This window comes from Psammomys obesus, unplaced genomic scaffold (genome assembly GCF_907164565.1).
Source record: "Psammomys obesus unplaced genomic scaffold, mPsaObe1.curated_primary_1811, whole genome shotgun sequence".
NCBI lineage: Eukaryota > Metazoa > Chordata > Mammalia > Rodentia > Muridae > Psammomys > Psammomys obesus.
In genome coordinates, this window is record NW_026585504.1 from 14946041 (window position 1) to 14961975 (window position 15935).

A 15935-nucleotide genomic window follows, 5' to 3' on the forward strand; every position below is an offset into this window, starting at 1 on the left:
ATCTGGTTTTATGTTGAGGTCTTTGATCCACTTGGACTTCAGTTTTGTGCAGGGTGATAAATACGGATCTATTTTCATTTTTCTACATGTAGACATCCAGTTGGACCAGCACCATTTGTTGAAGATGCTGTCTTTTTTCCATTGAATGGTTTTGGCTTTTTTGTTAAAAATCAAGTATTCATAGGTGTGTGGGTTTATTTCTGGGTCTTCTATTCTGTTCCATTGATCCACCATTCTGCTTCTATGCCAATACAATGCAGTTTTTATTACTATTGCTCTGTAATACAGCTTGAGATCGGGGATGGAGATACCTCCAGATGATCTGTTGTTGTACAGGATCGCTTTGGAAATTCTGGATTTTTTGTTTCTCTATATGAAGCTGAGAATTTTTCTTTCAAGGTCTGTAAAGAATTGTGTTGGTATTTTGATGGGAATTGCATTGAATCTGTAGATTGCTTTTGGCAGAATGGCCATTTTCACTACGTTAATCCTACCAATCCATGAGCACAGGAGATCTTTCCATCTTCTGATATCTTCTTCAATTTCTTTCTTCAGAGACTTGAAGTTTTTTTCAAAAAGGTCTTTCACTTGCTTGGTTAGAGTCACCCCAAGGTTATTAGTGGCTATTGTGAAGGGTGGTGTTTCCCTGATTTCTTTCTTGGCCCTTTTGTCGTTGGTATACAGGAGGGCTTCTGATTTTTTTGAGTTGATTTTGTATCCAGCCACTTTTCTGAAGGTGTTTATCAGCTGAAAGAGTTCTCTGGTTGAATTTTTGGGGTCGCTCATGTATAATATCATATCATCTGTGAATAGTGAAACTTTGACCTCTTCCTTTCTGATCTGTATCCCCTTGATCTCCTTTAGCTGTCTTACTGCTTTAGCTAAGACTTCAAGTACTATGTTGAAGAGATATGGAGAGAGTGGGCAGCCTTGCCTTGTCCCTGATTTCAGTGGAATTGATTTAAGTTTCTCTCCATTGAGTTTGATGTTGGCTCTTGGCTTGCTGTATATTGCCTTTACTATGTTTAGGTATGTGCCTTGTATCCCTGATCTCTCCAAGACTTTAAACGTGAATGGGTGTTGGATTTTGTCAACTGCTTTTTCGGCATTTAAGGTGATGATCATGTGGTTTTTCTCCTTCAGTTTGTTTATATGGTGGATTACATTCATGAATTTCCATATGTTGAACTACCCTTGCATGCCTGGGATGAAGCCTACTTGGTCACGGTAGATGATATCTTTGATGTGTTCTTGGATTCGGTTTGCAAGCATTTTATTGAGTATTTTTGCATCAATGTTCATAAGAGTGATAGGTCTGAAGTTTTCTTTTTTTGTTGGGTCTTTGTGTGGTTTAGGTATCAAGGTGGCTGTGACTCTATAGAATGAGTTTGGTAAAGTTCCTTCTGTTTCTATTTTGCTATTTTGTGAAATAGTTTGAAGAGAATTAGAGTTAGCACTTCTTTGAAGGTGTGGTAGAATTCTGCACTAAATCCATCTGGCCCAGGGCTTTTTTTGGAAGGGAGACTGTTGATGACAGCTTTTATTTCCTTGGGAGAAATAGGACTATTCAATCTTTCTACCTGATCTTGACTTAATTTTGGTAGATGGAATCTATCAAGAAAATTGTCCATTTCTTTTAGATTTTCAAATTTTTTGGCATATAGGCTTTTGTAGTATGGCCTAATGATAGTTTGGATTTCCTCATTGTCTGTGGTTATGTCCTCCTTTTCATTTCTGATTTTGTTGATTTGGATAGTTTCTCTCTGCCTTTTAGTTAGTTTGGCTAAGGCTTTGTCTATCTTGTTGATTTTCTCAAAGAACCAGCTCTTGGTTTTATTGATTCTTTGATTAGTTTTATTTGTTTCTAATTGATTGATTTCAGCCCTGAGTTTGATTATTTCCAGCCGTCTGCTCCTCTTGGGTGTATTTGCTTCTTTTTTTTTCTAGGGCTTTCAGTTGAGCTATTAAGTTGCTTGTATGAGATGTTACAAATTTCTTCTTGAAGACATTTAGTGCTATGAATTTTCCTCTGAGCACTGCTTTCATTGTGTCCTATAAATTAGGGTATGTTGTACCTTCATTTTCATTGAATTCTAGGAAGCCTTTAATTTCTTTCTTTATTTCTTCCTTAATCCAGCTGTCATTGAGCAGCAAGTTGTTCGGTTTCCATGTGCATGTAAGCTTTTTGCTATTTCTATTGTTGTTGAGGTCCAGCTTTAGTCCATGGTGGTCAGATAGAATACAGGGGATTATTTCAGTCTTCTTGTATCTGTTGAGGCTTGCTTTGTGACCAACTATATGGTCTATTTTGAAGAAGGTTCCATGAAAAATATAGAATGCTTCGTGAATCCTTGCGCAGGGGCCATGCTAATCTTTTTTGTATCGTTCCAATTTTAGTATATGTGCTGCCGAAGTGAACACTTTTTTGGTTTTTCAAGGCAGAGTTTCTCTGTTTCTCTGCGTAGCCTTGGCTGTCCTGGACTCGCTTTATAGATCAGGCTGGCCTTGAACTCACAGAGATACTCCTGCCTCTGCCTGCTCAAGTGCTGGGTTTACAGGCATGTGCCACTGCACCCGGTAATTTTTTTTTGCTTTTAATCACTAACTGAAATTTGGTAGAAGCTCACAAAGTAACAAAACCTTCCAGAGTTTTTGCTTTTCAGAGCTGTAGGTCAGGGGTTGTGCGGAACACCTGGAATATGGTTGAGTGTAAGAGGTCAGTTGTATGGAAGTTGGAAGCAGGTGTAGACTTTTTGTTTTGACTAAAGGAATTGTCTTGAATATCATTGTAGACTGGAGAAGTTTTTTACTCTGCATTCCTGCTTGAAGTTGTTTTTTATTTTTAAGTTTTTATTTATTTATTGAGACAGGTCTTACTATGTAGCATTATCTGGCCAGCAACTTACTGTGTAGACCAGGATGACCTCAAACTCATAGAGAACCACTTGAGACTTAAATGTGTGCACCTCCGTGCCCAGCAGAAATTTTTGACTTTTAGATAGTAGCACCACTTTTTCTTTTTTATTTGAGATCATTTAGATTATGACTATGACTTTTTAGCCTTTACCAGTAGAGTTTCATTGGCTATGCTTGACTGTCATTTTGGCTTCACTTGAGTTTTTGTGTTTTTTTCTGAATCCTACAATGTTTTTATTTTTTGTGTTTTGCTTGCATTTATGACTGCGTACCATGTATGTACTGGGTACCCAGAGAATCCAGAAAAGGGGACCTCTGGAACTGGAGTTACAGGCAATTGTGAGCTACCATGTGGTGCTGTGAATCAAATCCAGGTCCCTTGGAAGAGCAGCCAGTGCTCTTAACCACTGAGCCAATCACTTCAGCTCTTAGTTCACAGTTTTCAAAAACAGTTTCTTTATACTGTTACTTTCTCAGGAAAACAAAATTTGTTAGCTCGTATTTGTATTCTGTTTTGTTATGTTGTATAGTAATTTGTTTTTTTCTTTTATAAATTTAAAACAAAGCCCAGTTTCAACTAAAGCATATAAACATGTATAGCCCTTATCTTTTCAAAATTTCCTAGAAACATTGTGACAGTTAGGGGTTGTTAGTGTGTAGAAACCATGACTGCTGCTAAGTATCCTACAATGTATAAGATAGTTCCCTCTACAACAACAACAAAAAAATTGCTAATTATTCAAAAGTGTCAGCAGTGCTGAGGTAGGTTATTATAGAGACCTACAACTTGTCAGAATGAATGAGTGACTGTGGGGTACTCAGCCCCAATTGATTTCATCTACAATGCAACCTTTATACCTACCCCTTATAGCTACAAAACAGTCCAGAAAAGGTGACAGCGGGGGCAGAGGGGCCAGTTTAAGAGCCAAAAGACCAGGACACCTGATACTAGAGAGTGTCTTCTTAACACAACAAGGAAATTACACCCATGAAATCTCAACAGTCCAGTCTCCTGAACAAGACCTGCATAATGATAGCACCAGTTAACATGCCAGCATGGATGGGAAGACTTCACAAGGCCTTGCCCCTAGATGAGGCAATCAGTGGCTGCTGAAAGAGGGAGACTGTTTTCTCCAGGGACAAGCTCCTAGTAGGTTATCCAATCCCTGAGGTCAGCCCTAAACACACACATCTGAGCAACACTGAGTGGACTCAGTAGGGTGTGTGTCAGTAAAAAAGAAGAGGTCATGAATTTGAGAGGAGTGGAAGAGGAGACAGAATAAGTTGGAGGAGGAAGAGGGAGGCATATAAATTATGTAAAATGCAATGCTCATATGGAATTCTTACAAGTAAAATTTAAATTAAAAATTGCTTTAAACAGATAATATTATATATTTTTACAGATTTTACAGAATTTTGGGCAACATTTAGGTCCTGTCATCTGTTTAAAATTCATTCTCTTTCCCCTCTTCCTTTTTCTCTACCTCTAACCCTAAAATTTATTTTGTATGTTTATTTTTGAGACAGGGTCTTAGTATATAGGCCAAGCTAGCCTTAAACTCACTACATAGCTCAGGCTGTCTTTCAGCTCTTAGTGATTTTCCTGCTTAGCTTCAGGAGTGCAATGGCACCACACCCAACTCTAAATTTTATTTTTAAACGTTTTAATTTTGTCTCTTCAAATATTTTTAATTTTGTCCCTTGTAATAACATATATTCTTACATTTCTCTGAAAATATGGAATAGAATCATGTTTTGTAAAAGTTCATAAGGAGAGAGATTGAGTTTTGTTGACTCAATGATTATTATTAATATTTTGAGACACGGTTTCTCTGTGTAGCCCTGGATATCCTGGACTCACTTTGTAGACCAGGCTGGCCTTGAGCTCACAGGGATTTCCCTGCCTCTGCCTCCTAGAGCTGTAGGATTATAGGCATTTGCCACCGTGCCTGGCTCATGATTGCTTCTTACGTGCCAGGTCCTGTTGCAGGTGTTTGGACTGTCAATATTTAAGAGAAAAATCTTTCCCTCTATAGTGCTTATATTCCAATGAATTTTGTCTTACTGAAAAGCTCAGTTAGAGTGCACAGTGTTTGTAAAATGTACATGTAAATTAGAGGGCAGCAATGGCAGATAATGAAGGAAAATAATTTTTCATGCAATTTTCATACAGTTTTTTACATAAGTAACAGTTTAAAGCCAGGTAAAGCTCGAAGTTATAAACTGACCATCCTGTGCACTAAAACATGTTAGAGATGAGGCTGTAATGATGGTGGCAGCTTTGTCTTTCTCAAGGTATTCTTAGAACTCAGCTTTGGGGGCATCTTTGTCTTCATTTTGTGGACCACACAGGAAGATCTCTTGTTTTATAGTCATGCCTTAGGTGTCAGTGCACATTGTTTTTTGGAATCTAATTATTTATCTTTTTCAGAGATTGTGCAATTGATCCAACATGTGTGCTCTGTATGGACTGCTTCCAGAGTAGTGTTCATAAAAACCATCGTTATAAGGTAAGAAAAATATAGATATAAAATCACTTAGATCTGATGACTCTCAAGTGCAAATTTTTGATTAGTGTTTCATTTCCTAATAAATAGCTCTGATGTGGATCTTTAGTCATACTTGGATAATATATGAAATGATTATACTAATTAGAAATTTTTGTTTATTTGTTTGTTATTTTATGTGCATTGGTTCTACCTGCTTGTATGTATGTGAATGATGGTGTCAGATTCCCTACAACTGGAGTTACAGGCAGTTGTGAGCTCCCATTGTAGGTGCTGGGGATTGAACCCAGTTCTTTGGAAGAGCAGGCAGTGCTCTTATCTGCTGAGCCAACTTTTCTCCCCTCCCCCATTAGAGATTCTTAAACTGTATTTGTGAGTTCCAGTTTCCCACATTCTTAGATTATTTGCCCCCTATAAGTTGTTTTAATTAGCAGTTCTAATTAGCAGTTCTCAGGAACCTCCTGAGTGCAGTAGAGGCAATACATACTCTAAAAACTTATGTTTTAGTTTGTTTTGTGTGTGTGTGTGTGCGTGTGCGTGTGCGTGTGCGTGTGTGTGTGTGTGTGTGTGTGTGTGTGTGTGCGTGTGCGTGTGTGTGCGCGCGCGCGCTCTTAATAATGGGGTTGAGGCTTTGCCCTTTCTGTTGAATTATTAGACAGTATTGTTATTAGAGCTAAAAGTATTTCTCAAATAATAGTGCTGGTTCTGTATTCTGGGTTCAGACAGACATGATAATTGATGTTTCTCTTTGTATGTATAATATGCTTCAAGTATTGTGTAAAATGGAAATAACATTTTGAAGTTACATAGTCTGTATCTCTTGTAAATATTAAAGTTCTGCTCCAGCCTGGGCTACATAAAAAGACAGCCTTTTGAATAACAAAAAACTTATGTCTACAAGCTTAAAGAAATTATTCTTCAAAGGAGAGAGCACATGGGAAAATGGAACATTTTTATAGTTGATCACACAGGGAGATTTAATAATACTGAAATTCCCTCAGTCTGAACTATAGGTTAGTAGCATTCATTTCATTGTTAAACTTTGTAAATTACCTTTACCTTGTGCAGATATTTTTGACTAGAAATACCTTATAAAAGAAAGAAGCACAGCTGTTAACAATAGGAAGGAATAAGAAGGGCATAGAGGAGAACAGGGCAAGGGCAGATTCTATCTTCAGATGTTGGGTGAAAAGAAACTAATTTTTATTTATATTCTACATTATTCGAAGGTTTCCTTCTCAGTGTATTGCATAGGTAAATACCCACTTTCATTTGTGTTGGCTTTTGCGTGCTGGGGGTTGAACTCACAGCTTACACACGTTAGCAAGCACTGTCATAGGCTTGCGTCCCAGTCCTTATTGGTTGATCTTGCAGAGCTGGAGACTGAATCAGTGTGCTTTGTATACACATGCCAGGCCAGAGCTCTATTGTGGAGCTATAAAACTTTGTCCAGTTCATGTTTTTTTTTTTTTAATAATGAGAATTGAACTTAGGGCTCATACATGCTAGGCAAGTACTCTACCACTGAGCTATATTCCCGGCTCTAAAACTTTTTAAGTGCTAAAATATGTGTTTGATTCTGAGACAGGCTATCATTCTGTAGTACTGGCTAGCCTGGAACTTACTTTTTAACACAGCTGTCCTTGAACTCACCACTTATTTAGTATAGGTTGGCCTTGAACTGCCAGTAATCTTCCTGTTTCAGCGTCTCATATTTGGAGAGCTCTGAATGTTGTTACATTTGAAAGACAATATGCAAATATATATTCACATGCAGAACTGAATTCTAGAATATATAAAGCAGGTTGATGCTAAAACATACCCTACTAGCTGTTTTGCCTGTTTTTGTTTTATAGACAAGGTTTCATTATGTAGCCCAGGCTGTTCTTGAACTCAGAGATCTACCTGCCTCTGCCTCTCAAGTGTAGGAATTAGAAGACTATGTCACCATACTTGACACTAATAGCTATTCTTATAATTAAATCTTCCCTACCAGCTTTGTTTGTTCTTTGGTCCTTTTAATAGGGGACCCCAATTCATTTAAACAAATGTTATTAAGTTTCTGTGTCCCAAGTACTATGAAAGGCAAGGAATGTATAAAATATACAAAATCTGAACTTCATCCACAAAAGGTTTATAGTCAAGTGGGGAAACAGGACACAAATCAGATAGAGATAAGAAAATAGGAAAGGGACAGAAAAGGAGATTGTGGATGGATTTGTTTTCATCTCTGGGTATGCTCTAATTGGCTTTGAGGTGTGTTCAGTAAAAGACTGTCAGTTTTGCTGGGTAGTAATAGCACACGCCTGTAATCCCAGCACTCAGGAGGCAGAGGCAGATGGATCTCTGAGTTACAGGACAGCCAGGTCTACACAGAGAAACCCTGTCTCAAAAAAACAAAACAAAGACCATCAACTCAAACAGGCCTGATTTTTGGTATCAGAAACCAGGATACCAGAAGACTCTTAGATGTGAACTTGGCCATAACTTCCATGCTGTTTGATCAAGTTGTGTTATTCTGGTCATTGACTCTTTTCTTTTTGTTTTCGAGGCAGGGTTTCTCTTGGCTGTCCTGTACTCACTTTGTAGACTAGGCTGGCCTCGAACTCACACAAATACCTGTCTGCCTTTGTCTCCGTGAGTGCTGGGATTACAGGTGTGTGTGCCACTGGCCAAGCTGATCTTTGACTCTTAGACTTTAAAAAATAAGGTATGAAATTGAGAGAGGTGCTTTACACCTGTAATTTCGGCCCTGGGAAGCAGGAGGGCTGCCATGAGCTCAAGATTAGCCAGGGTACACAGTCAACTCCAGATCATCCTGGGTACAGTGTAAAACTGTGTCTTAAACAGGGGGTCCTCTGTTTACATATTTTTAATATTATTTTTAAAATAAAAATAACTTATTTTTATTTTATGTTTACATATTTTTATGTTCAATAATGTGTTGCTTTAGAGCAATGGTTCTCAACCTGTGGGTCTCAACCCCTTTTGGGGGGTTGCCTAAGACCATCAGAAAAACACAGATCCTTACATTACAGTTCATAACAGTAGCAAATATAGTTATGAAATAGCAATGAAAACAATTTTATGGTTGGGGGTCGCCACAACATGAGGAACTGTATTAAAGGGTCGAAGCATTAGGAAGGTTGCGCACCACCGTTTAAACAAGCATAATATGTGATGCTGAGAATTGAACCCAGGGTCTTGACATACACTCTCATCACTGAACTAGATTCCAGCCTCCCTCCCCTTGTTTTTAAGACAGTTTTTTTTTTTTTAATTTTCTATTAGTTTATTTACTTTACATCCCGAGGGTGCCCCTCCCTCCTCTCAGTCCCTTCCACCCTCCCATCCTTCTTTCCCTTCTCTCTTTCCCCCAAGAAAAGGGGAACCCCGCACCCCATTAACCCTCCCCAGCACATCGAGTCACGTAGGGACTGCGCCTATCTTCATCCCCTGAGGCCAGGCAAGGCAGCCCTACCAGGGAGAAGTGATCCGAAAGCAGGCAACAGAGTCCATGTTAGAAACAGCGCCCCCTCCACCTGTCAGGAACCCCATATGAAGACCGTCAGCTTGGCCCTTCAGCTTTACGCTATGGACAGACTATGGACAGACAGGATCCGAAAGTAACTGAGTACTCAGGCTGATCTCCTGCTTCAGCTTTCCAGAGGCTAGAATTAAGGTGTAAAGCACCTCTCTCAGTTTCATACCTTTTTATTTTATTAAAATGGTGGCGCGCGCCTTTAATCGCAGCACTCAGATGGGAAGAGGCAGGTGGATCCCTGTGAGTTTGAGGCCAGGCTGGTCTACAAAGTGAGTCCAGGACAGCCAGGACTACACAGAAACCCTGTCTCGAAAAACTGGAAAAAAATTTTTGTTTGTTTGTTTTTACATTTATAGCTGGGTGTGGTGGCACATACCTTTAATCCCAGAACTTGGGAGGCAGAGGCATGTTGATCTCTGTGAGTTCAAGGCTAGGCTGGTCTAAAAAGCAAGTTCCAGGACAGCCAGGGTTATACACAGAGAAACCCTGTCTCAAAACAAAACAAACAAATTTATATTTATTTTACTTATTTACTTGTGTGTATGTATTCATATGCATGTAAAAAAAGCATGTCTGAGACTTGGTCTGTAGAAGATACATAGTTTGAGATTGAAGGATATATACTTTTTAATTTTGAAAGATTTCCCCATTTCTGTTATTGTGGTAAAATGGATATAATATTTACTATCTGAACTATTTTTAAGTGTTTGCAGGTAGGTGGCATTAAGTTTTTATGTATTTATTTTTAAAGATTTATTATATATACATTTACACATAATAAATGTATATGTGATTTATTATTTATTATGTATACAGATATATTTATTATATACAGTGTTTTGTCTGCATGTATACCTGCCTGCCAGAAGAGGGCACCAGATCTTATTATAGATGGGTGTGGGCCACCATGTAGTTGCTGGGAATTGAACTCAAAACCTTTGGAAGAGCAGCCAGTGCACTTAACCTCTGAGCCATCTTTCTAGCCTGGCATTAAGTTTTTAAACTCATATTGTGTACCCATTACCACCATCCATCTCCATAATTTATTGTGTAAAACACAAATGTTTTAAGTGATGGCTTTTCTTTTCTTTCCTTCCCTTGCTTTTCCCCAGGTAGCCATCATTCTACTTTCTGTCTCTGTGAATGTGATTTTTGTAAGTTCCTTATATTATTGAAATCAGGCAGGGTTTGTCTTTTGTGACTGGCTTGACTTAGCATAAAGCTCTCAAGGTTCAAATATAACAAATATCACAATTTCCTTCCTTTTTAGGTTTCCACAAGATTCTACTATAGATACTTCAGAGTTTGACTATCTGTATTTCTTGTGATGGTCGCACGTTGTTTTCACAAAATTTTGATAGATTTAGGTCAGTTTTTGTGTTGCTGGGCCAGTTTATACTCTCATTAAAAGGGTGTGTGTTAATACTGGAGAGATGGCAGTTTACTAGCACAGGCTGCTCCTGTGGAGGACCCAGGTTTGGTTCCCAGCACCCACATGCTAGCTCACAAGCATCTGTAACTCCAGACCCAGGGGATCTGATGCCCTCTTCTGACCTTTATGGGTACAAAAACATGCATGCAGACAACCCCCCCCCCCCCGTGTGAAATAATAAATCTAAAAAGAAATTAACACAAGGAGGACATGAGAGCTGGGCATGGTGGCACATACCTGTAGTTCTTAATTCTAGCACCAGGGAGGCTGAGGCAGGATCAAGAACTCATGGTCTTACTAGGCTATACAGAAAATCCTGCCTCAAAACGATGAGAGAGATGTGGGGATATTGCTTTTCTAGAAACATCTTCTCAGAGTTTAAATATACAGAGTTTTGTTGTTGTTGTTGTTGTCATTGCTTTGTTTGGTTTTTTGGTTGTGGGGATTGAACCCTGTGCTTCATGGATATTAGGTCATACTTTGACATTTGAGCACTACCCAATCCCTTGTTTCTTCTATGTACTATTTATTTCTATCCTTTTCATTTTTCTTTTGCCTTTCCTTACTGCTGTGTTAAATACTTTAGAAATGCTTGTTATTTAGTTATTTTATTAATATTCAATTTTTTATTATTCTATTTTCCTTGGGTGACCTAGAACTCACTATGTAGACCAGACTGGCCTTGAACTCATAAAGATGTACCTGCATATGTCTCCAAGGTGCTGGGATTAAAGACATATGTCACTACACCTTAATTTTTTTTCAAGTGTTTAGTCAGGCTTATTGAGGTGTATATTATACACTAAAGTCTATTCTGTTAAGAATCCCATTTTATGAGATTGTAAACATGCATTTGTGTGCTATATTAGTAACACTTGCTAATATTAAGCTAGAAACATCCATAGAAAAAGTTGTGTGGTGCCCTAGCTCCTGGCATCTACTGATCTGCTTTCTTTCCCTATATTTAAGCTTTTTCAAAATCCTATATAAGTGAAATCGTGTAGTGTGTAGTCTTTCTTTTTGGCTTCTTTCGTATACATAATGTCTTTGAGATCATGGATTAGCCAGGAGTAGTATGTCATTGTACTCACATGCTGGTTCATTTATTCAGTCACTGGTTGGTGGCAATTGGAATGTTTCTAGATTTTTTTTAATGATTTTTTTTTTAATTTTATGAGCCTGAGTATTTTGGCTGCATGTGTATATGTATGCAGAAGAGTGCTAGAACTGAAGTTGTTGATGGGTATGGGGATCCGAACCTCACTGTTCTGCTCTTAACTGCTGAGACATTTCTCCAGATCTTGGCTTGAGCTTTTGAATATAGCTGTTTTGGTGTTATTATTTATCATTTTATTATGTTGACATACAAGTCTTCTATTGATAAAAGTTTTTATTTCTGATTGGTAAGAGTGGGATTTTGGATCATAATGGATGGCTAAAAAATTTTTTGTCTTTTAAATTTGGTTTGTGTCATTTTATTGACATTTAAAAAATTTATTTTATTTTATTTTATTTTTTTTGAGATAAGTTCTCACTGTGTATACCTGGTTGGTCTGGAACTCTCTATGGAAACCATTCTGTCCTCAATCTCAGAGATCTGCCTTCCTCCTGAGGACTGGGATTAAAGATGTGCAGCCACCATGCCTGGAAGATTTGCTAAATTTTTGTTACTAAATTTTTGTGCTTTGCTTTTGTGATATTACCAATTCTACTTATATTTGCTTTTGTTTAAAATGTATTTATTTTTAAAAATATATTTTGATATCTTTATCAAATCTCAGGACATTTCACATGTCTTATTTCTTGTTACTTTTTCCCCATTGGTTGCCTCATTATTAAGGCCTATATTTTACTGTTCTCTTTTTTGATCTTGTAACTAGTCTCAAGTATTTTTGTTTGTTTGTTTTGTTCTTGGGTCCCCCTGACCCCCAGCCCATATAGTCCAGTTAGTTTGGACCTCTGTGTAACTGAGAACGATTTTGGCCCTGCTTTCCCTTCTCACATGCTAGGATTACAGGCATGTGCCACCCTATGCAGCTGTAGTCTCAGTGTCCTCTGAGTCCTTTCCATTACCCATATAATGGTTGATTTTCTTGTTGCTTTCCCTTTCCCTTCTCTTTCAGAGTTGTAGACTTTCTGAAGCTCAAATAATCCTGCTTGCATTCCTCTAACCAAATTCCCTCCTATGATTTGTTTTTATTCTGAGGGTAACTATTTTAGAATCTACAACCTTCATTTTCTGAGGTTTTCTGAAAGGCATCTTAGATGAGTGAAGCTCATCCTCTAGAACAGTCAATAAATTGAGCTTGAGCAAACTCTGGCTTGCAGTTTTTGTGTGAATTCAAGCTAAGAAAGGTCTCTGTGATCGTGGCTGCTGAGTGTGGCTCGCAGGTGGGCTTGTGCCTCCTTCCTGTATGTTTGGAGGGGAAGTTCTCAGGAAAAGTCCAGATCACATTGTCACCATTCTCTTCTACCTGAATTAGTATATTTTAGGTTTTTTTTTCTAGGAACACTGAAAGGAAAAATATTATAGTTGCTGTAGGACTTAATGTAAATCAAGATACTGTATTAAATGTTTTTCAAATTATTATGTATCATTATATTGATTTTAAACATCCATGTCATAAAAAAGAAAATTCATACTCAAGCGTTATAAAAAAATATTTTTACTTTCCCATCTGTTCTCCATTAATTCACATTTAATTAAAAAAAAACCTAACATTTTAAAAATGTGGAGTTACATTTCAAAAACTTGTACATTTAGAAGGCCCATTTTTGTTACACTAAAATATTCAGGTGGTTGGTATTACTTATATAACTACAATGATTTTTGTCCTATCCCGATTCTGTTACACTAAATACAACTAAGATAGAAGTGTTAGTGAATGAAGTGTGGCTCATGAAGACCTCATTTGTCATTTACCAGATGCACACTTCTACTGGAGGGGGTTTCTGTGACTGTGGAGACACAGAAGCATGGAAAACTGGCCCGTTTTGTATGGATCATGAACCTGGAAGAGCAAGTACTACAAAAGAGGTAAGAAGCTTAATTGCTGTTTAAAATTTTCTGAAATTTGATGAGAATAAGTGTTACTAATATATATGGGTTAAGATTGATTCCATTTGGAATCCAATAGTTTTGTTCTAAAAGTTAATTCACCAGAATGTTTTGTTTTTCTAGTCTAAATTAAAATTATCTCTAGAGAGAATGAATTCATACATAACCAAAATGAATTTAAAATACTTTTTTGTTAAATAGTCAACTTGAACAAAGCTGGGCAGACTCAGGAGGCAGAGGCAGGCCAATCTGAATTCGAAGCCAGCCTCATCTACAGAGTGAGTTCCAAGACAGCCATGGCTACACAGAAAAGTACACACACACACACACACACACACACACACACACACACACACACACACACACAGTGTGGCCCAAATAATAGATAGGAACAGAATGTAATGAATTTGAAAACAGAATGAACACATGAATTCAGTAATTGCTTTTTATTTTAAAGGAAAAGAAAAAAGACAAATAGACTCAGTGGATAAATCTTGGTCAAGAAAAAAACTTGAGCAAGTCCAGACATAGACATATAAATATGAGGTGGGAGGAAACTAAAGGATCACAGCTACAGATGAGCTATGGAACCGTAAAACTGCTAAAGGATACTCAGCTAATAGACCTGCAAATGAATTGTTGGTTTGGTTTTTTGAGACAGGGTCTTTCTATATAGCCCTGGCTGTTTTGGAACTTGTTAAATAAAATAGGATGGCCTTGAACTCACAGAGATCCTCCTGCCTCTCAAGTACAAGGAACACTACATCCAGCTTTGAAAATGAATTATTTTATCAGACAGTGAGAAGTACCATTCCAAAGCCATAGGAATACTTGGTAGATAACCATTGATATACTTGATAAAATTGTCATGATGGTAGTATTTTCCTCCAAACACCATGTCCATAATGTTTCATAGATAAACCTTTGAAAGTTTCAAGGAGTATAAACTTTTATGCCCTTGAACTATTCTAGATCTTCATATAAGAGGTGAACATATCTTAGGGCCAGATGATCTTTTTACTGCCTTTCTGACTGAAGACCTCTCTAGGTACTAGAGAGGGGATTGAAGTCTCCTCTATTACTGTGGAGGGGCCTGTGTGACCTTTTCAGTCTTTGAACATTTGTTTTATGAAATCGGTGGCCCCAAGATTTGGTGCATAGATATTTACAATAGCTATGTCCTCTTGATTATGTCCTTTATTAATATGTAGTTATTCTCTTTATCTCTTCTGACTACTTTTGGTTTGAACCTTTCAGACACCGGAATTACTATGCCAGCTTGTTTACCGCCGCTTCCCTTTGCTTAGTATGCTTATTTCTGACCTTTGACTCCTGGTTTCTGGATATCTTTGCTAGTTATGTGAATTTCTTGGTGATGACAAATAGTAGGATCTTTTTTTTTTTTTTTTTTAATTCAGTTTAGTCTTTAAGTTGAAAGGCCAAAGCAGTTTGCCATTGGGGTTACTATTGAGGCTGTTATTCAAGATTTACTATTGCTGAGGATTTGTTAGTTCCTGGTTAGTGGGAGTTCATTTCTTACTCTCTTGAAGTTCCCAGATGCTCACTGACTTGCCGTGGTGAATATGACTGACCCTCCAGTTTTCTGCTCCTCCGGCAGTGTGTGCTTTCTTGTGTTCTCATGGGTAAAGCCGACCTTCCTCTTCCCCTGGGAAGTGTTCCTCTAAGAACTTTCTCAAGTGCTGACTCAGTTGCCATGAATTGCCTTCACTTGTGCTTATCGTGAATACTTTTATTTCTCTGTCAGCTTTAATAAATAACTTCGCGGGGAGGGAGCTGAGCAGTTTTGGTTGACAGTTTCAGAGCTTGCAATATGTTACTCCAAACTTTTCCTGGCTTTGAGGGTTGTTAAGAAAAGATTAATGTTTTTCTGATCTTTCTGCCTCTGAATATGAGTTGGTATTTTCTTTATAGACATTAGTATTCTTTATTTGTTTTTTGTTTTTTAATTTAGATATACTATTCCATGGAGAGATTCTTCTCTGGTCATATTTATGAAATTCGTGATTTCAATAAAAAATAGATTGTCTAAGCCTCTACATAATTTTCCATAACTCTGTCTGCTAGGCCCTGGATACTTAGGTGTCTTGAATGTATCCCAGACTTCTTAGAAGTTTTGGTTATCTTCATTAGTTTCGTGTGTGTGTTTGTGTGTGTGTGTGTGGGGGGGTGTTTGTGTGTATTATTGTCTCAACCTGTGCTCCAGCTCTGAAATTTGTCCTTAACTTGATCTTGGCCTACTATGTTTTTTTCTTTGTTTGATTCTTTCATTTCCAGAATTTGGTTTGGTTCTTTTTTACCATCTCAGTTTTCTTGCTGAGTTCTCCCTGTGTGTCTCTCAAAAAACTCTCATCTGTTTTATAACTTTCTTGCGTGGACCCTAACTGGCTTCCTAATCTGCTTATGGAAGTCCTCTATATGGTTGTACATCCTTTTTTTTTTTTTTTTTTTTTTTTTTTT

General features: G+C 37.7%; 1 protein-coding gene and 1 pseudogene across 3 annotated transcripts in view; one reads left to right on the forward strand and one right to left on the reverse strand.

Moving 5' to 3' along the window:
• Positions 1-15935, forward strand: part of Ubr1 (ubiquitin protein ligase E3 component n-recognin 1) — a 126990-nt gene that overhangs the window by 21557 nt on the left and 89498 nt on the right. For all 3 annotated transcript variants that reach the window (XM_055628158.1, XM_055628035.1, XM_055628084.1), the window contains exons 3-4: positions 5348-5426; positions 13326-13436. In XM_055628158.1, coding sequence (XP_055484133.1) covers positions 5348-5426; positions 13326-13436 — 190 coding nt within the window. The remainder of the gene's footprint in view (positions 1-5347; positions 5427-13325; positions 13437-15935) is intronic.
• On the reverse strand, positions 2326-2421 carry LOC129675402 (U6 spliceosomal RNA; annotated as a pseudogene).